At 38.4% G+C, this 21,957-nt stretch overlaps 2 protein-coding genes across 8 annotated transcripts in view; one reads left to right on the top strand and one right to left on the bottom strand.

Annotated features, from left to right (window-relative positions):
* Positions 1 to 21,957, top strand: part of METTL9 (methyltransferase 9, His-X-His N1(pi)-histidine) — a 47,581-nt gene that overhangs the window by 24,914 nt on the left and 710 nt on the right. For all 4 annotated transcript variants that reach the window (XM_072836153.1, XM_072836152.1, XM_072836150.1 and 1 more), the window contains one exon: positions 1,257 to 1,441. In XM_072836153.1, coding sequence (XP_072692254.1) covers positions 1,257 to 1,441 — 185 coding nt within the window. The remainder of the gene's footprint in view (positions 1 to 1,256; positions 1,442 to 21,957) is intronic.
* Positions 10,031 to 20,059, bottom strand: IGSF6 (immunoglobulin superfamily member 6). 4 transcript variants are annotated; one of them, XM_072836155.1, is made up of 6 exons: positions 19,901 to 20,059; positions 15,644 to 16,003; positions 13,503 to 13,597; positions 12,788 to 12,835; positions 12,330 to 12,405; positions 10,031 to 11,045 (listed from the first exon to the last, which is right to left on the bottom strand). In XM_072836155.1, coding segments are annotated over exons 1-6 (687 nt in total). In that variant the 5' UTR covers positions 20,007 to 20,059; the 3' UTR covers positions 10,031 to 11,043. The 4 variants fall into 4 exon arrangements, with proteins under 4 accessions (XP_072692256.1, XP_072692257.1, XP_072692258.1 ...); XM_072836154.1 differs by lacking the exon at positions 10,031 to 11,045 and adding an exon at positions 11,217 to 11,732; XM_072836156.1 differs by lacking the exon at positions 12,330 to 12,405.

Here is a 21,957-nt window from a genome sequence, read left to right on the forward strand (position 1 = left end):
ATCATATTTGTATCTCAAAATTAGGATCTTTAGAGTTTGAGCTAAATCTAGTTTCTAAAATCATCATTGCAGTTACAAGTTCAGTACAACAAAGTGAGTTTGGAGCCCTAATGCCCTACTTACTTCAAGCAACAAAGGAATCTGACTAGTCCCTTGAAGTTGGTTAGAGTGTTGCTTTAGAGGAGGCTTTAGTTATTTAAAAAAAATTTTTAGACTGAAAAGAAGATGCAGCTGAGTGGTTTGTGCTCCTTTTATTCTACTATTCAAAAATGCTCTCAAATATCACTATGCTAATGAGTTTTCTGAAACAGCCCTCATTATACTTTTAGAATTTTCTAAGATAACTCTTACTGTATCTATTCAGCATTATCAGAGACTTGTTTACCAAAGATCCTTTCTCCTGTTTCCTTTTTTTCCCTGCCTCTATCATAACATGTCTCACCTGCCACATTCTGATTGTCATAACCAAGCAGAGTGAGTCATTTACAAATTGCCTTAAATGGTGGGGCTAACAAAGACTCTTGATAAGAGAATTCCTTCTTTTGGTGGATAAAACATTGTAAAGGATTTAGAAATGTTCTGAGAGAGAGAGAGAGAGAGGGAGGAAGAGAGAGCGAGAGACCGAGGCTGAGAGTGTTGTGTTAGGACCGAGGCTGAGAGTGTTGTGTTAGCTATGCTCTTCCCTTACGGTTTTAATAGGAACCTGTGCTTTATCGTTTTCTATATAGTTATTCAGATGTGAAGATAATATATGAGATGGCATCTGTCTCCTGGGAACAGAGTTGTGCTTAAAAAGCCATAGGAAATTATCTTATACCACCCCCAGCCATTCTTAAAAATAGGAGGGACCCCAGGAATATAAAACATGAATATACAATGTATTTTGTGATTAAATTCCAATGAATGTAGAAAGTAGGATTTTTTTGTTCATTTGATATTCAGGAATTTGATGGTCTAGTTATAGCCATTTTTATCACTTTATATCTTCATACTTATTAAACATATGATTAATTCTTATAAAGGAAGTATAGGTTTTAAGATCTGGAAATAGGTGAAACGCTAAATTTAAAGAAATAGGGTTGCTGTTTTCTTTTGCCTGGCCATTTTATTACTGCAAATATAAATTTTAATGAAAGAGCTTGCAGTTAATTTGAGTTAGATGATAAAGTAAGAGCCTGCAGTACATGCTCTAACTTTATGTTTAAGGATGTCTTTAAGTGGGTTTATATCAATCAGGTTATTTCTGATATTTTCAGAGTGCTTGGTATAAATGAATGGCAGAAGACAGGGTTCCAGTATGATGTCATCAGCTGCTTAAATTTGCTGGACCGCTGTGATCAGCCCCTGACTTTGTTAAAAGATATCAGAAGTGTCTTGGAGCCAACTAGAGGAAGGGTCATCCTTGCCCTGGTTTTACCCTTTCATCCCTATGTGGAAAACGGTAAGTGTGGTCAGGTCCCCTCTTACCCAGCATAGATGTTCATTGGTATTTGTGATTTTGTTTTCTTAGAAGAGCCTGGAATTGAAAGGAATTTGGTTAACCTATGTAAAATACCACCCATGTAATGATCACCCTGAGGATTTCCATGTGACACATGTTCATCTTAATGTGGATTTTATAGAACCCTAAATGCTCCCTTTGCAGTGATAATAGTGAATACTCAGCTGGGTCTGCCTGCTTGAAATTGAAAACCTAAAATGTGTCCAATTTTCTGCTCTTAAAATGGAGCCTGAATCACTTATTTATTAGCTTGTAAGCTGAGTCAAAAAATAAGTGCTGCCTTTTAATTTACCTGTATATACTTGCTGAACGTCATAGTTGTTTTGTATGTTACATCTCTTGTTTTGGACTCTAAAAATGATAATGCTGTTACCTGTTTTACCCTACTGAAGACCATTTGTGTTCCAGCATGTTTCATTTCTTTGTGTGACATTTGACTTTTTGATTGCATAGTCTTGCTCTTCAACAATACTGAATGAAGAATATGTTAGAAGAAATGGTTTGATTTCATATTACTCCGTATTTACTGTGACTTGATTGTAGTCACATTAACTCATGGTTTTAGCTAACATGGTTTTACATTTCAGGTCATGTTGAAAGTTATGACTTTAAGCTTCTCCTTTGCATTTTCATAAGCTAATGTGCAGTAATATAAAAATTAATTATCATGTAAAGTATTGCATGTTCAAATTTAAAAATCTTTATTTTTTCCATTTTGCTGCCTAATTCAGTTTTGGATTCAAAAACTCCCAAGAGCTTGCAGACATATTTAAGAAATCCATTACTATTTCACCAGGGTTGTAGTTGGCAAATATCTGTGAAACTGTCTTCAGGAGTAATGCTCATGTTTGCTTATAACCATGGATTTGCATTGCCTCACTTGCTCCTTCATTTCTTTTTGTCCATATTTTTTTCTCCTCAGGTTGTAGTTTCTTCAGATTAAATTCTTGCTTTAACCTTATCAAATGATTTTTGGACTTAGTTGATGGGAGTAATAAAGAATTCTTTAGACATAAGAGGGTGGGAAAGAACGCAAGTAGACCAGATAGTCCCTCCCCCATGTAACTTCTCCGTTTTCACATTCTTGTTGTAGAACCACCTGTCATAGTAAAGAAAAAAACTGCTTTACGTGTGAGTGCCCATATTGTGTGTGTGTGTGTGTGTGGGGAGGGTTCCTACAGTAAAATCTAGTAAATGTCCTTGATAATTCAGCAACCTGACCTGTTTTTTCAGTGCTGTTCCCTGTCTAATTAAGTCTCAGCTCCATCTCTGCATTGCAATCACTAGTTATCAGGTTGTAAGGTCTCAGTTTCCTGTGTCCTGTTGGGCAACCACATGATAGAATTTTTGTGCTATTTCCTGGCATAGCAGGAGGTGGAAGAGCAGTGGGAGAAACATCAATCTAACCATGAATTTTATTTTTTTGTGTTCCTCACACTAAAAATTGAGAGGAAATCCGACTGGACAAGAGAGTAGTCTCCAGTAAGGCCTAAAAACAAGCTCCTTGATTGTGGATGCATAGCACAGAGTTGCCTGTTGAGTCCAAGGAGTCTGACATGTGACACAGAGCAAACCTGAGACAAGAAGCTTTGTTACTGTGGGTGACCTTTAATGACCTATACATTTTGCAGATTGCTCCACGGCACTCTATTATTGCTTCCTTTCTCTAAGTCACTAATTAGATCCTGATGATTTCCATGTGACACAATGTGAGGACTGAAATACAAAATGACCTTCTGGTGTGAGTTCATGAATACTGGGCTGTTTTAGGAATATAGGAGTGTGCTTTGCATATTTGGCTCAATCTATTTTTTAACAAAAAGCAATTGTAGAAGAAATGATTTTTTTTTTTGGTAATTTTTAAATTTGTTTTACACCATAGCCATTTTGAAAAAAATGTAAAATGTGTCTTTCTGATTTCAGTTTCAGTTTATTTGGTTTATTGACCCAGTTTTAGTTAAGAGTCATTAAATCTAGTGAGAATTGTTTTTAAGTATCAAATAAGAAAAAAGTATATAATGAAGAAAAGGAAAATTATATTGTAAAAATGAATAGTGGCATGTTTAATTTTTTTTTTTAAGATTTTATTTATTTATTCATGAGAGACACAGAGAGAGGCAGAGACACAGGCAGAGGGAGAAGCAGGCTCCATTCAGGGAGCCCGATGTGGGACTCGATCCCGGGTCTCCAGGATGGGCCAAAAGCGGCATTAAACTGCTAAGCCACTCGGGCTGCCCTTTTTTTTTAATTGTAATTTTTATAGAAAATGTTACTTTCATCATCTGGTTGTAAGTGGTATGTTGGAACCAGTTTTATTGGCTTGTGAGAGCTGATTATTATATTGTCGTGAGTTTAGTGAACTGGTCATTGAGTGGCTGCTACTGAACCTGATCATTGTATGGTCAGTGGTGGGAGCACTTAAATCTTGGAAATTGGCAAACATTGCAGTAGCCTCTCCCCTCCCCATGCTTGTTGGGAAACATTGACCAGCATGCCACTGGATGTATAACTTTACTTGAGGAAGCCCCCATTGATGTACTTTTAGGTACCAACAGTTTGCTTTATAAATAATAGTGAAATGAACACTCTTAGGCAAGTCTTTGCCCATGTGTAAGTATGTTCAGGACGCTTTCTGCTTTGAGAAACAGAAGGAGCGCCTGGGGCGTGCAGTTTGTTATGAGTCTGACTCTTGGTTTTTGGTTTTGGCTCAAGTCCTGATCTCAGTGTCTTCAGATCAAGCCCCATGTCTGGCTCAGTGCTCAGTGTAGACTCTGCTTAAGACTCTCTCTCTCTGCCCTCCCCCACGCTTGTGCTTGCACGCACTCTCTCTCTAATCTATATTTTTTAAAATGGAGCAACTATAAATCGCTTTTAAAAAATTAAGAGTTTATTTTGGAAAAGTGACTATGAATTGGGTTAATTAGGTAATATAGCTGTTCTGTTGAAGTTCAGAGCTTCTTTTCTTCATCTTCAGTGTATTGACATTCCCCTCAGAATTACAGAATGGCTGATGTAGTACCAAATGTCATGTGTAGGATGACAAAATCTTAAAAAGATAGAAGGGCACCTAAGTGACTCAGTCAGTTAAGCATTCGACTCTTGATTTCCACTTAGGTCATGATCTCAAGGTTGGAACTCTGCATCAGGCTCCTCACTTCATGTGGAGCCTGCTTATGAATCTGTCTCCCTTTCCCTCCACCCCTGCCCCCACCTCAGAAAAAAAAAACAACAACAAAAAACAACTCCTAGAAAGAGAGAACCATTTTCCTCCATATATCATTTTTTTTTTTTATTTTTATTAGTGAGGGAGACCTTCCCCAGAAATCTCCCTTCATTTTAGGGCCCATTGGCAAGACTGGGGCACCTGTTCCTGCCCAATCAGCAACTGGTGAGGGAGGAGCCAGGGACAGTCAAGATGCACTCTCTGGGTCTGGGAGGGAGTCATCTTCCCTGAGCATATTTACTTTACACTGTTGGGCTGAGCTTGCAGTGAAGGTGGAAGGGGATTGGTGCTGACTACTCTTCTGCCACAGAATATCTTCATTCGTTTAAAAAATATTTCCTGAGTGCCTAGATGCTAGAGATGTAGTGGGTAGGAAGTACTCAGATATCTTTGCCTTCATGGAGCTTATGTTCTAGTGAGGAAGACAGGAACCAAATGTCATGCTGTTGGTGATACATGTTATGGAGAAAACAATAAAAACAAGAAAGGGGCATCTGGAATTGACAGTTGGGTTTGGGTGCCATAATTTAAAGAGGATATTCAGGGAAGGGCCTCACTGAGAAGGTGACATAGAAAAATACCCTGAAGGAAGTTATGTCTAAGGATATTTATATGAACCATTTCTAAAGTTGGAACTGCTTGTGAAAGACAGTTTTCCAGATAGCTAACCTGAGATTTTAACCCCATTTATGGGATAATCATCTTTTCCCCAGTTCTTTGCTACCTTTATCATAGACTGAAATCCCATATGGGTTTGGTTCTATTAAGATTGATCCTTCCATGTGTGCCAGTACCAAACCATTTTAATTAACTGTAGCTTAGCATACATTTTAATGTCATAGCATTAGCTCCCTTCTAGTAGTTCCTTTGCAGATTTTTCTTGGCTTATTTATTTAACAGATCAACTGTAGCACTAGTTAATTTATAGATTGATTTAGGGAATATTGAGTCTTCCTTGCTAATAATAGGATGTACTTTTCATTTTATTCAATTCTCTTTTTGTTGTTAAAGATTTTATTTATTTATTCATGAGAGGCAGAGACCTAGGCAGAGGGAGAAGCAGGCTTCCTGTGGGGGGAGCCCGATGTGGGACTCGATCCTGTGACCCTGAGATCAGGACCTGAGCCAAAGGCAGACGCTCAACCACTGAGCCACCCAAGTGGCCCTATTCAATTCTTTATGTTCTTTAGTAACATAAAATTTTCTTCGTAAAAGTCCTGCACAGTTTTTGTTGGATTTTTCTAATGGTGTGTTTGTGTGTGTGATACTGTTAAATAGAAAATTTCCTTCTATCATTTTCTTAACTTTTAAATTTTTCCCCAGCTTTTGGGAAATTGACAAATAAAAATTATATGTATTTAAGGTATACAGCATGATGATTAATATACGTATATGTTGTTGAAGGCATTACTACAATCTAATTAATGCATTCATCACCTCACATAGTTACTCAATTAAGTTTTATTCTTCTAGCAAACTTCAGGTACAGAGCAGAATATTATTAACTGTGGTCGTCACGCTGTACATTAGATCCCCAGAACTTACTCGTCACTGGAATTTTGTATCCTTTGACCAGTGTCTCCCCATTTTCCCCACCCTCCAGCCCTAGGCAACCACCGTTCTACTCTCTAGTTCTACAAGTTTGACTTGTTTAGTTTTCACATATAAGTGAGATCATGCAGTATTTATTTTTCTGTGTCTGGCTTGTTTGACTTAGCATAATGTCCTCCAGTTTCATCCCTGTTGTTGCAAATGGCTCTTTCATCATATTTGAGAGTGAATGGTAGGTTTACAAACATAAGCAATTGATTTTTTATGTATGTACTAATTTTGTAATCTTTTACATTTTTGAAATATTTTAGTGTTTCCAGTAGCTTCTCTGTTGATTCTCTTTTGTTTCCTTCATACATCTACAAATGGTTTTGCTCCTTACTTTACATGTTTTGACTTTTTTGGTCCAAGTAAATTGGTAGTTAATTCCAGAATATGTTTTAAAAAATGGTAGGCATTTTTGTTTTGTTTTTGAGTTTATTTTTTTATTTTTATTTATTTATTTATTTATTTTTTTATTTATGATTGTCACACAGAGAGAGAGACAGAGAGAGAGGCAGAGACACAGGCAGACGGAGAAGCAGGCTCCATGCACCGGGAGCCTGACGTGGGATTCGATCCTGGGTCTCCAGGATCGTGCCCTGGGCCAAAGGCAGGCGCCAAACCACTGCGCCACCCAGGGATCCCTGTTTTTTAGTTTAATGAGAATATTTCTACTTTAAATATGATGCTGTGTTTGGCTTAAGATTGCTGTTGTTTGGCTTGAAATACATATTCTTTTAAATCTTATTTTGTTAAAAGCTTAAAAAGTCAAGAATTGCTGTTGAATTTTGTTACCTGTATTTTCAACATCTATGGAGATAGTCATTCTGTTTTTTTTCTCCTTTGACTTGTTAAATTAATAGTACTTGTATACTTTATAACCACCCTTGCATTTCTGGGCTTAGATGGGATAGTCTTCTCAAATTCTAAATAAAAATATTAGCAAAATGTTGATGAGTAATTGATTTATATCTGATTTGGAGGATGTTATCTTTCTCATGTTTTGGTATCACTCTTCTGCTGGCTTTGTAAAAAATAATTTGGAAGTTTTTTCTTCTATGCTGTAAAACAATTTAAATGGAATATGGCTTCCTGTTCTTGGAAAGTTTAGTAAAATTCTCCTGTGAAACCAGTGAGGCCTGTGCCTGTTGAGAGGTAGCCTTTAGCAACTTTTAAACTTTCTTCTAGGGTTATTATTCTGATTAGGCATATTTAGTCTTAAAACTTGAATAAGTCTAAATAGAAATAAGCAAGACTCTGGTAGGACTGTTGTGTGGAAAGAGCTTGGGCTTTGAGGGCTGGCCCTGTTTGAAACCTGGACCTCTCATTAAGATTAGTGTTTCATCTATAAGAGCGGGACTGATCTTTACCTCGAGGTTCTTCATGAGTATTGAAGAATTTAATGTAGGGGCACCAGGATGGTGCAGTTGGTTAAGCATCTGCCTTCACAGTCCTGGGATTGAGTCCTGCATCGGGCTCTCTGCTCTTGATGGAGAGCCTGCTTCTCCCTCTCCATCCCCCTGCTTGGGCTCTGTATATGTGTGTGTGTGTCAAATACATAAAGAAAATCTCGAAAAAAATAAAAAACTCTAACATATAGGAGAGTGCCCTACTGTGTCTGTCTCAATGTTGATATTTAATGTGTGTTAGATTTAGGTCATCCTATTCTGTCCTGTTACTTCATCTTTTTTGGTAGCTTTATTGATCCTATTTGTTCATAGTCCTTCAGTTTGAAATACTCTTCACAGTAATCATCAGAATTTGATGACTTCGCTAGGCATCACAACTTCATCTCAAAGTATGCACTCTCCATTGGTTTATGTGACTTGACCCCACAGAGCCTTCACTATATGCCCATGAGCCAGGGGTCTCCCATTCACCTGGGTCTCATGTGGCAGAGAAGAAGAAATTACTTATTCTGAAAATCCTGCTAACATCTTTCAGTATGTGGTTTAAGTGCTCTTGGGTAGAGGGCAAGGTGTATAGACACTAGAACCATGTCTCTGTTGTTTCTCTCTTATTGGGAGCTGTTCCAGTATTATTCTCTTCTCATGGTCATGGGAAACTCCAATCTAAACAGAAAGTTATAGCTTAATTTTTTCCAGTGAAAATTCTGGATGCCCAGCTAGTAGGAAAACTAATACTGCCAGGGAATCTCAAATACTGCTTACAGACAGGGGGTGAGGGTTGATTGCTAGGGAATGAAGTGTGCTTCACATCTCAGTTGACATACTGAAAAATATTTTTCTATAGAAATAGTGTTCATTTGTATTCATATAAAGGCATCGGAGAGCCTAGTTTTTACCAGGCAATGTTAGACAGTGAAAATACAAAGATAATGAAAAACTTGCTTCTAGTCTTAAGATACTTACAGAATGATACAGAAGATAGATGTAAGCAGACAATAGCAGGATAATCTGATAAGAAATATGACAAGGTACTGTGGGTTTAGAGAAAGAAAAACCCATTAACTGCTAGGGGGAGGTTATGGGAGTTTTATGTAAGAGGTGACATTTGAGCTGTGTTTGTATCTGAGAAGCATTTTACCAGGCAGAGGGAACAGCATATGCAAAACATGAGAGCGTGAACAAGGTGGGATTAGAAAAGGATAAAGTCAGTGTGACCCAAGGGTGGCATGAAAGAAAGACTTTTAACTGTACAATAGTCTAGCAACCAGTAGGTATTGGCTAGATGGATGAATAAAAGAATGAATATTAATATATACATCAGTAACTGTAATATATGACCTAAGGGAATGTAATTGCTTTCCCAAAGGAAAGTGTATTCCAGATTTAAGCTTAAATAGTAATCTTGGAAACAGTCCTTGTTGCATCGGGTAAGATTTATTCTAAATCAAATACTGGTTTATCTTAGGGATTTTGCCTGCTGGCTAAGTTACACAAAGAACAGTATAGTTTCAGTCCTGGGAGTCACAAAATGTAATGACTCTCAGAAATGAAAAGCAAATGATCTAATCTAACACTTTCTATTCACCTGGATAGTTAGTGCTTATCCTTTTTTGCCATCTAGCATAGATGAATTTCAAGTCAGCAGTCTCAAAAGTAGGGCTGTACACCCAGGAGAACACAAGACTGTTTATTTTGGGTTATAGGAAGAAACCATTAACATTTCTATTTCTGTAACTATTTATGCCAATTGTTTAATTCCTACCTTTGTGTGTAAGTTACATATACACATATGCCCATACACATACATATTTGTACACATACATATGTGTACAAACATACACTATACGCAGCACACACAAATATACAACATAGGCACTCACACATATATATACAAACACACAAATAAAAGGAGTTTACATGCTCCCTCCCTTTCTTCTCTTTCCAGTTTTTCCTTGTACATGTGATTACATGTGTTGGAGACCACCAATTCAAGCCATCATTGCAAAATGTTTTCAAAGGGATCTTAAAATATTTTAAAATTCTGTCTGGGTTTTAAAAATAGAATTTACCTCATTTAATACCATTTTAAAAGAAACACTTTTTCTTTTTATTTTAAGTTTTTATTTGAAAGCACACAAGCTGGGGAAGAGACAGAGGGAGAGGGAGAGGCCAGATTCCCCTCTGAGCAGGGGCTCGATGCGGGGCTCAATCCCAGGACCCTGAGATCACGGTCTGAGCCAAAGGCAGATGCTTAACCCCCTGAGCCACCCAGGTGCCCCAAAAGAAAGACTAATGAAATAAAAATAGATTGTAATTCATTTTTAATAATGAATGCACACTTAAGGATAATTTAAATAGATTTTTCCAGTGAGGTAGCTTTCAAAGAACAATCCATAGCATGTTTTCTCAGTGAGATGGTAATGATTCCATAAACACCTTTGCTAGACCCAACCCCCTATCTAATAACTCCCCTCCTAAATCAATTAAAAATCAGTATTGCAAAAACACAGTCAAGCACAGTGCCTTGCCCACCGCTTCCCTGGTGCTGTTATTTAGCGCAACACTGACATCTAGAGTTGGCTGGGGCTTATTTTTTCTGAGGTTTTCTGTTAAACCTTCTGCGCTGCATCTTCCATATTTTAGCTGTCATATTCTTACTCTTTTCACTATTTGTAAGTAGCATGATGTAAGTTATTTTGCATACCCTGGCAGGAAAATGTGCACTGTACTATTGCCCAGTGGCAATACCAGAAGAAATAGTATTCGCTCCAAGATACTTTGCAAGACGGTTTTTCTTTTCTTTTTTTAACTCAAATTTTGGTACTACCCTTCCTCCTTCTACCATCTGTCCCAGCTTAGTCTCACTGGCCCATCACTTCCACAACCATAAAGACAATTCTTCCACTCAGAAGAAAGGCATGTGGTGTGACTTCTTCAGGATAGCAGTCATTATGTACCTCGTATATCAAATGAAACAATAGGATATATGTTATGAGATTGGAAATTTTTAAAATGTTAGACTACTCAGAATTCTTCTGGCAAGTTAGGAAAGTATTTCTCAGTTGTATTTTGTAAGGCTTTTAGTATTTTGGTAATTACTGTTAGTGAAAGTTTCCTTGTACTGTGGTATCCTCCTTTGTAGAGAATTGTCTTTTCGTCTTTGTTTTTTTTAAAAGCCCTAATGGGCATATGTATGTCCATTAACACTGCCATGACTTCTGGATTTGGATTTTCAGTGACTTAATTGAAAAGTTAAACATGTCTATGGTCTTTCGTAGTTGGGAAGTACTCTTCTGTTTTCATAAGTGTTGCCTTTATCCTGTAATAGTAAATAAGCCAAATTTAAGGTTGTATAACCAATGATGCCCCCTGCAAGCAACATGTAAACTACTATGCCCTCTTGCATTCTGTGTCCTAAGTACCCTCTAATAATCTTAAAGGTCCAATAATTATTCTTCCTATACTTAGAGTAAGACATGGGAACTGAAAATTAATTTTCCTTTTTAAAGCATTTTTCATCCTTTATTGTATTTTATTAAATATATTAAGATTCCATTCATCGCATTTTTGTTGTCAATATTGTTGAAGCAAGGATTATTTGGCCTGTAGTGTTTTCCAGTCTAGGATTTGCTGATTCTATCCTCATAGGGTACAGTAACATGTTCCTCTGTGCTCTGTTGAAAATTAATTTTCTTGTTGAGATGCTGTTGTGAGAGCCCTGGCTTACATTACAGTACTTCTAGACTTGCCTTCCGGACACTTACCTTTGCCTGTTTGCATAAAAAGACGCCCCTGCCTCAATAAGGAAGGAGTGAAGAGGCATTTACAATTATTCAGAGTGTTGTCTTAGGTAATTAGACCATTTCTTTGTGTATTTGTATACACACTGAGGTATGAAATGACCAGTTAGACTATACTCTCTCCTGAATGAAAATCCTTTTGAAAAGTTAGATTAAAAAAAAAAATACCTCAAATCAGACACTTGTTACATTTGTCCTCTTGGCAGCTGTTTAAGAGGAAAAATCTTTTGTATGTAAGTTCATTATTTTGGATACATTTTAATATAAATCTGAGCAGTCTGATTGTGCCTCATGGAAACTGAGGATCTGTTCCACTAGCACTAAAACAGCATCTTGTTTAAAGACTGATAAAATACTTGATTTTTATTTTCATTAGCTCATCTTGTCTAATGTGAATTTATTTCTGCCTTATTAGCAATAAGTGATGTTTTCTGTATAATTTGGCCCACAAGTGTTTGCAACATTTACTTACTGCCCATGACTGCATGCAAGGTACTATACAAGGGAATTTTAATCCACAAAAGCATCCTTGTCTGAATTGAAAACATTTCCTGTATCCAATGAGTTCCTGAAAGATTCCATGTCACCAGGATGTCAGCTTGGTCTCTATTTGATACTGTATCAGATATCCTTTGTTACATATTTATCAAAACAGATTCTATATAAAAATGCATTATTTATGAAAGTCCTCGTTCAGACTCCCCTATAGAAAACATGATTATTGATGGCTTGTTGGCAGCTTAGCTTTTTCAGTCAAATATGCTTTGTATCTGCACTACATCTCTTTGATACTGTACACTTACAGGTTGTTGTTTCCATGTGTCTCTTACTATATAGTTCCTGAGCAATTTCCTGAAAAATACGTCGAGCACTCTTCTTCTGTAAACACAAATGAGAAAAAATGCCTTGTCTCTCTTAGGACTAGAAGAGATGATTATTATATTATCATCCAAGCTTTTTCTTTCTTTACTACCACCAGTCTGAGAAACTATCCCCGCAACCCCCAAGCCCTCCAACACATCTACACTCACCATTAACTCTTGTATTCCCTGTATGTTAGGTAAGGTTTATGGTTGAGAATGATCAAATTTAAATCATAGTTTACCACTTGAGATTATCCTTGAGTTTCTCAGTAATAAGAAAAGCTATCTTTGGTTGAAAGTTACCATAATGTTCTCTGTATTTTTAAAAATTATTTAGAGTTTGAAGTAATTACAACCAGCCGCCATTTAAAAGGTATCTTGCAAGCATTGCTCTGTACCTTTCGTGAATCTTCCGTTTCTTTGTTTCTTAAAGAATTAGATTTTGACTGTCAAGAAGAAAAGGAAGGAAAAAAAAAAAAAGAAAAGGAAGGTCTTAAAACAGGCATTTTTTGCACTCAAAACATTGGCAGATATCTTATACACTATTAAGATTAAACTAAACACTTAAATGGTATACAGTGAGAGTTAATTTCTATGTCATTTCTGAGATGTTTTATTACATTAATAAAATAATTCATATTGGTGTTGATTATAGGCTTTGTAATAATCCTAATATAGCACATATGTACCCCTCTTATAGCCTATGAACAGCCAGAAGATACTCCTTCTCAAAAACTTCAGGCATTTAAAAAAAATTTTAAGGCAGTTTTCAGTGTCTTTGTTTACCCCTTTTTGGTCTTTTATAGATAACAGTAATGCTTCCCAGAGGAAAGATCGCATATAAGCTAGTTATAAAGAAGGATCTCTTATTCTCGTATTACTGGTTTTAAAGAGAAAACATTGCAAGTTGTGTACTCTGGTTGGTAATAACTTCAGTAATGATAATTTACACTCCCACAGACCACTCCTGCAGGTGGTGTTTCCTGCAGATGTACAGGAGGATGTTAATTAGGTGAGCTATTTCTGAGGCTCACGTGTGGAGAGATGGAAATTATTTCCTTATGATAATATTCAAGGCTGTAGGGACATCTAGTGCAAGGAAATGTGACTTACTTTGGAGAGGACTATGAAGATCACGAGTGCACCGGTAATGTAGATGGAGAGCAGTGATAGAACAGCTATCAGGAGACTGTGCAGTTCCTTCCTTTCTTTGTTAATTACAAAAACAGAAAGAACCACAGTCACTATGGAAACATATTATTGCAAATACATGTATAAAGTATAACTGGAGTTACTTTATAGTAGAGGTCAAACATGAACTGCTCTGCTTGGCTATTACTGTCAGAGTTTATTCAGGGTCTCTTGATTCAATAGACACTCAAGTATATGATATAATTAAATCCAGTTCATCAGTTCTTTAAATGTGTTAAAATTCAAAACTGTTACTCATTTTGAAAACTAAAAAAATTTTAAATCCAATTAATTACTTGTCATTATGTTAAGAATCACGTTTTATATAACATTATTTGAAGTCAGATAAACATTTTAGGACAGTTTGTTCAAGGGCATTTAAAATTTCTTTTGGTAGAAATGATGTACAGGGGTCACTAATAGTCTGTTCGTGGAGTTAAGATGTTTTTGCAACGTATCTGTTAATGCCGACATGTATAACTGAACTGTTTAGTATACACAGCTGAATAGTGGAGTCTGTACAAGGATCTGAGGAGACATGAGTTGAGGATCCTAGGGCTTAATACACCTTTTAAAAGACAGGCATTGTTACATGTGCCCCTTCTTTCTAAAAAGTTTTGGAAGTAGAACTATTGAATCCATTTTCAAGTTCTGAATTTCTCCCTCCCTCCTCTCTTCAATTACCTGATTATTTGAAGCAGAAAATACAATTGGATTTGTAATTATTATCTGAGCAACCTGTACTTTTCAACTAAATATCCCGTAGGTGCTTATTCTGTGAACTCAGTTTGTACAGCATACATTTTTGTAACAAATTAATCATATTGTAAAATTTTTTTTAAAGTTTCAAGTACTAAATTAGAAGCTCTTGTAGAAAAAGGTGCAGGAAATTGCTGTGTCTTAGTAATACTTTATTTTGTCACTTGGAGAAGAATCTCTCTTCACATAAACTTTGCAGTTTTGAGACTTTTCATCTCTTTACAAACTACTTTCAGTTTTGGCTAACGTTTTTTATAGAAGACTAATGTAGTGAGATATATAAGTCTCTGAAGTTGTTGTTGTGTATGTTTTAATATCTGTAGCTGATATTTCTTGAGTACTTGCTATATAAGCCGGGTATCATCAAGTGCTTTATGTGTATTAACTCATTTATAATTTATCTTCTAGGTGAGAATAAACTAAGGTTAATGACAGTGGGATACCAAAAGCCCATTAGAACACCCCTAGTCATTAAAAGCAGGGATTGTACGGAATGATCTCAGGTCCCTAAAGTCCTATTTTATTTTATTTTTTATTTTTTATTTTTTATTTTTTTTAAAGTCCTCTTTTAAACCCATAGGGCTGGTTGATTTTGATGTTTTAATAATTTCAGTGCTCATCATACCAGAGTCCTTTTTAAGGGAAGGGATCCAAAAAAGTCAAGGATTTATTTCCCTTCTCTTCTTTCCCCCAGAATCACAGGAAGCTTTTTCCTGAAATTTCTTGATTTTTTAATTTGTGGGATATAGCCAGGTTCAATACCCTCACTTGAATGAGGAAATTGTTTTAGCAAATCTCAAGAACCTAGAGTCATACTGATCCCTTTCTGTTCTTCTGTCCATGCAGAATGGGTGGGGTCAGAGGTCTCCAAATGGCTTCTCAAATTTGTGTTTATTCTCCATATTGCATTTTTCCCCCTAGCTCCAATTTATTGGTCACTTATGCTTTGTTCTAGATGGTGCAATGCCAGCCTAATTGCTGAACAAGCTGCTCGATAATCATCCTAAATTTGCCTTTGGAGTTGGCACATTACCAGTCACTGTCATTCACAAAAGGAGGACCTGTTGGCCAGCCTGCACTAGCAGGGTCTGGACACAGAGAGAGAGAGAGAGAACCCTGAGTTTGTGTCTGTGGAGCCTGGGAGACAGGATTGGAGTAGTGCTTCAATCTAGACTTTGTGGCAGCTTGTGTCAGCTCGCACCTTCACTAGCTAGGGTATTGAGTTAGCATATCTTGTCTCTTAATCTCCACATATAAGTAATGTGATGCATTTAAAGGGCTGAGTGAAGCCTCAGCTGACTGACCTCTTACAACCAATGTGGTCCCTTCTCCGGTCTGCTTCGCTCCGGGTTCCTTTGAATTGGGAAAGATGATCCCACAGATATAGATTGCACTGTCATTCAACATCACCCTGTTTACAGTGAGGGTGACTTGGTTTTCTGTCAGGGCTTCCTTCACTGTGAATTTGCCCGCATTGTTGGTGCATCTATCCAAGCATAGGTTCTCAGGTTGGTCTACACCATAGCGAAACCACAGGCTTTTTGGTTGCTGTGAAGGGCACCCCATGTGGGTGAAGGAACACTGAATGGTTGCAGCCTCTTGATTGTAATCCACTTCAAGGTAAGGTGGTTGTGAGACAGAGACTCTGCAGCCACGTGCAGCACCTGTGGGAGGAAGCACACGAGCCACATTTAGTGAGCTTCTTGTTTCCCTTTGCCTCTGCTCTCTTAACTGACATTTTGGGACTAGGGAACTCAGATTCCTTTCTTTTTCTTAACTCTTTCTCAGCACAAGCAAGACTGTAGTAGTAAGATACCAGCGGCCCCCACATTCCCTGACCTTAACCTGCTATTTGCTTTGACGTCTGATGACTCGAGGACAGAGAGGTCCTAGTGGAGTCAGTGTTATGGGCAGAGGTGGCAACAGATCTGGAGTCGGGAATTTGGGGTTCCCATGTTGACTCTTAGTGTCCTTACAGGCTTTCCTTTGATCTCCGAGCGTGTTTCCTCATCTGTTTCCCTGGCCCCACAAGAGTGTTGCAGTCGATGTAGTAATGGGTAGTAGTAATGGGCACTCACATGCCCCTCATGTGAGTGCATGAGTGAAGGGATTTTTTTTTTTTTAATTTGGCCTTGCGGGGGTTGGAATTGCTAGGAATTCATGGCAATGCACAATTACTCTTTTGTAAGCCTGATTGTCCCTACGGGAAACATAAAAGACAAGGTGCACACCTGGGGAAATACAGCCCTGGCTTCGCCTCCAGCATATTTGGTTACCAAGTGGAGGTCTAATGAGTTAGCTGTGCCACAGCTAAGCAGATTTGATTTCTTCCTGGTACCAGCACACTGCTCTGTAGTCCCTTGTAGCTTCTATCTTGTTTGATGAACGATGTTGTGATAAGGAGCACAGACTTGACTTCGGATGCTAGCTCTGAAGCAAGTGGTGTGTAGCAAAGTGGAGACAGTATATGCAGCTCGTGGAGTTAGTGGATGGTTTAAGTGAGACCATCCGTGCATAAGGAATGTTTACTTGGCTAAGCCTTAATAAGAATTTAGTAAGAGGTAGCTATTTCTGCTGCTGCACCTGTCACCACTTCTCCTCTTCCCATGGTGTCAGCCGCCCATGTCAGGGATAATTGTGGGTGTCTCAGCAGGTGTTCGCAGGATTGGGACTAGACACCCAGTCTAGTGCTCTCTCTGCTGCGTGCTTCCTCCACTCTAGGCCAGCTAGGTCCCCACCTTGGGCTTCTTTCTGATCCCAGGCCTGTGCCACTCTGGTGTTTATAAATGGGAAGATCTGCCCTAAACCCTTTTAGGGGCAAGGGAGAGCCTATGTAAAATAATATTGGTTGAGACAGATTAGAATTTATGCTAGTTTTTAGTCTGACTTCTGCTGGTCATGTGTTCCAAATGGTCTTACTCGTCTGAGTTTGTCCTTAGCTGCTGTAAATGAAACTGAAAAGTAACCCAAGTGACCTGATGCTTGAGTTTCAGACAGGGGTTTTTGTTGTTGTTTTTGACTTAATGGTTTTCATAGTCTTCATCCAGAATGGAAGAGAAATTAAAATTAGAATCATGGCATGTGTGATGCAAATATATTCTCACCAATGTTTTAATTTTAGTATACGTACAATCTGAGATGTGCTGGACGTGTTTTAGTGACCTGGTAAATGTAGACCAGATGAGAGGGGAAGGTCACCTCACTTGTCTGCAGCTGAATAGGATAGCACTCACTCCTACGTCTGGTAAATATTGCCTCATGTCTACTCAGAGGCAGTCCCTTTAGAAGTATGAACTCTTTGCAAGTTATGATCAGTATATCATTATGTTGAAACCCATTTGGGGGTTTCAAATGGAGCTGGGCCCGCCAAGATCTAACAGTTAGCTGACAGCACCTCAGTCTGAAGTCCTCTTCAGATAGTCTTAAAAGGGAAGCTGATGTTTAAAATTTTGGAGAACTAAAGTGCCGGGGAAGAATAAATACTTGCAACTTTGGAGTTTCATGTTTCCCCTTATTTCCGACTTCTGCATGGTTAGTCTGAGTGTCGGAAAAGAGCCCTTGATGATTTCTTTTGAGAGTGCTGACTGGTGAGGAAACTGCTGCCCCTCCCCTGCACCAATGACAGCCTCTTTGCAAAAGGGAGAAGTGTGGATAATGGGTCACACCAAGCCTAGTCCTGTAAGAATTTCTCTTTAAGAATTCTCATCCTGGGACGCCTGGGTGGCTCAGTGGCTGAGTGTCTGCCTTTAGCTCAGGTCGTGATCCTGGGGTCCTGGGATTGAGTTCTGCATTGGGTTCCCTGCTCAGCAGGGAGCCTGCTTCTCCCTCTGCTTATGTCTCTATGAGCTCTCTCTCTCTCTCTCTCTCTCTCTCTCTCTGTTTCTCATGAATAAATAAATAAAATCTTCAGAAAATTTTTTGGAGATAACTCCAGACATAAAAAAAAAATAGGAGATATGAGATAAGATATCTCATATCTTAGAGGATTCTTTTTTTTTTCTTTTCTTTTTTTCCCTCCAATGTGGTACCCTCTGAAAAGGTTGAAAGTTTATCTTTTTGGTGGAGGAAATAACAAAAAAGATGACTTTAGGGGTGCCTGAGTGGCTCAATGGATTAAGCACCCGACTCTTGATTTGCTTCATCCCTCAGCACCTCCTGCTCCAAAATCACTTTACTGTGATCCAAGCTAGATCCAAGCTGGATAAATAGAAAACTGATTTTTGACACTTTTCTTGGAGAATTTCAAGCATACACAGAAGTATGGGTAGCTTGGTGAACTCCCTGCTGCTCCATGTCCCAGTCTTGTCTCTCCTCTCCCCCCATCTGTGAAGCACTCCCACATGATTTTAGGGTAAATCTCAGATATTCTCTTTTCACATCTGTCAGACTATATCTTTAAAAGATAAGGATTCTTCTTTAAAATAATACTAATGAAAATAGTTTATGAAAGTCATATAAACAGATGAGAAAAAAAATCAGAATATTACTGAATTCACCCATGGTCCTCGTGCCCAAATAACCATTGTTAACATTTTGATATATTTCTTTGCAGATGAGAAAAAAATTATTTTAAGACCTTTTTCTACCTTCCCTGTCCTATGACCCAGACTTTGTGAACAAGTTTGAGATTATTAGCTTTATTACAGCTATGATGAGATAGATTATTAGAACCACTTTCTTTTTCTTTATTTTTTAAAATAATTTTTATTTCTTTATTCATGAGAGACAGAGAGAGAGGCAGAGACACAGGCAGAGAGAGAAGCAGGCTCCTCACAGGGAGCCTGACGCAGGACTTGATCCCCGGATCGGGATCACACCCAGAGCCAAAGGCAGATGCTCAACCACTGAGCCACCCAGGAATCCCCCCACTTTCTTTTTCATAGAGAAAAAAAATCAATATAAGCAGAATTTTAAAAGTATATCTATTATGGGATGGTTATGCTCTATAGAAGGAGCCATGGCAGCATTTCTTTTTTAATGACAAGTACTTTTTAATTTACAGAAATCTGGATTTTCAGAAACCTTGTTCTTTGAAAATATTCAGCAAGTATTGCATAGTGCCTATCAAGTGCAGTGTGAGTTTGCCTATATGGAAACGACATTGTTGATGACTAGCACATGCAATTTTAAGAACATTTTCAACCCTTTGTTTGGTGAGGTCCTCTTCTCTAAAGCAGCAAAGGGAATTTTCAAGGTTAATCTGAAACTTTTGGGCAGCCTGGGTGGCTCAGCGGTTTAGTGCCGCCTTCAGCCCAGGGTCTGATCCTGGAGACCCGGGATCGAGTCCCACATTGGGCTCCCTGCATGGCGCCTGCTTCTCTCTCTGCCTGTGTCTCTGCCTCTCTCTCTGTGTCTCTCATGAATAAATAAATGAAATCTTTTAAAAAAATCTGAAACTTTTTTTCAGCTATTCTTTTATTACTTATTTGTCTGGGGGAAGAAGACCATTTCTATAGTGTTAGACATTTCAAAATTAATCTGTAGGGGCTTAAAATATAAATGTATTAGGTGAGGAATAGCAATTGATTAGATAAAATGGAAGAGAAAAGAAAGAACCTTACCGACATAAAAGAGAATCAGATTGATTTCCAGGCCAAGAACGATCCTGCTTCCCTTCACAGTCTCCATTTCTTGGGGTGTGCGTGTGCGGTGGTGGGCAGTATGCATTTGAAGAGAGTGAGCTCTTTTTTTTCTGTCTCTTTAGAAAAGAAGAACTGAAGAGAGGAACTCTTATTAAGGAACCATAACCGGGAACTTTTTGAAATTGTGTAAAAGATTGTTTGTAACCCAGTTTCACCATTTAGAGTTGAGATTTTAGTGTAGGGTACATTTCTAAATGTGCATATGGTAAATTGTTTCTTGAATTTGTAGACATTTTGAGGGAGATTTTGATTTACATGTAGTCTTTATTCCCAGGAGAGAGTATTGTTTGACAGATAAATTGTTCCTTTAAATTTCCAGAGTATTTTGGTCACTGATCCTGGGGTACCTACTGTGTGCTCAGTGCTGGGCCAGTCACACTGGAAGCAGAAGGAAGTGTTTTCATGTAGAGAGAAGAGAAAAATTAATGAACAATACATCGTGGTATAATGAAGAAATGCTATGTGACATTAACTAGCTGTACCTCAGATTTGTGTAACCCCTTTCTAATGTGTCTTTGAGACCAAGAGTGGGCCCTCTGTTGAAGTTCCCTCCTCCTCCCTCTCCTGCCCCACGGAGGCCTCATCAGTCAGGTTCTTCCTTGGAAGCAGCAGAAACAGACTCTGGCTGATTTCAGTGAAAGGAAATTGATTGAAAGGATTCAAGGGTAGCTCACACAGTCATGGGAGGATTGGAGAATCATGCGTAGGGTCTAGAGCCAAGAAAAACACCTCAGAAAAACATGCTGTAAAACTGATCTGAAAAGTGTACTCCTGCTGCCGAGCACTAGGGACCATGGCACAGACTGCACTCTATTGTTCATAACACTTGATGCTGCCCCAGCTGCTTAGTGTCATGGCCACTGCTCTGCCCTCCCAGAGAAGGAGCCTACGTCCCTCTTGTCTGGGTCACTAGGTCTTCAGTCTGTGTCCCAGGCGAGTGTTCTGAACTTAAGTCATGTGCCGGTGCCTTCACCATAGGAATAGAGGGGAAAGCTACTTCCCCAGGCTTTGACTGCCATAGGACTCTAGGAAGAGGGTTCAGGTGCCGGGTGTCTTTGTACTCTTGGCACATATCATGCATTTTCTCACAGAAAGTTACTCTCTGTCTGAATTTAGTAATATACTTAATATGTGTGCATTTTTAAAAACATCACAGTATATACAAACAACCTAGAATTGACATATACCATTATCTGTGTGTGTCTGTGTGTCTGTAGCCAATGCTTGGTGTGAACCTGAAGACTTTATCCAGCCACCCCATCCCCACTCCTTAAGCATCTGAATGCTCTCCTAGGCTTGCAAATGACCGGGACAGATTTCAGCCACTAGTCCAAGAAATGCCAGGCCGACACATCCGTTCTAGTGCGCGCTCTCTCTCTCTCTCTTTGGTTTTGGAGCTTAACTTGTATAAAAGTGTTATGAAAAGTTAGGGAGTAGCTCAACTTCACTTGAAAAACACATCGATGATCTGTCGTTATAAATTAAAAGCCTCATTAGTCTGTTTTCGGCCTGATAAATCTTTCTAGTTAATACATTGCATACATTTACTATATCTCGGGTGTATTTTCTTGCATTTATCCCTAACCTTTCTTTCACATTTTATGGGTAACTCTCTGCTTTCATATTCCTGTGTTTAATGAGGAGTTCACTAAAACCATGAACTATTACAACCCATTTGGTCTAATGAAGGTTAATATCTGAAACTGTCAAAGATGGTAAAACTATAAGTTTTGGATCCAGACAAACCTGGGAATGCATTTCTGCTCTTACCCTCACTAACCTTGTAGGCTTGGGTGAATCCTCAGCCCTCTGGGTCCATACTTCATTTCTGTCCTCTTACCTCGGGGATATGAGGAAGATGATTCATCAAAGTCCCCGGTGCTTGGCACATACCAAGTCCTTGGCAAATGTTGTTCTTCCTCCCTTCTCTCTTTAAGTAACTTGTTTGTTCAAGAATTTAACTTAATGTTTCTATT

The sequence above is a fragment of the Canis lupus genome, chromosome 8, assembly GCF_048164855.1.
Source record: "Canis lupus baileyi chromosome 8, mCanLup2.hap1, whole genome shotgun sequence".
Taxonomy (NCBI): Eukaryota; Metazoa; Chordata; class Mammalia; order Carnivora; family Canidae; genus Canis; species Canis lupus.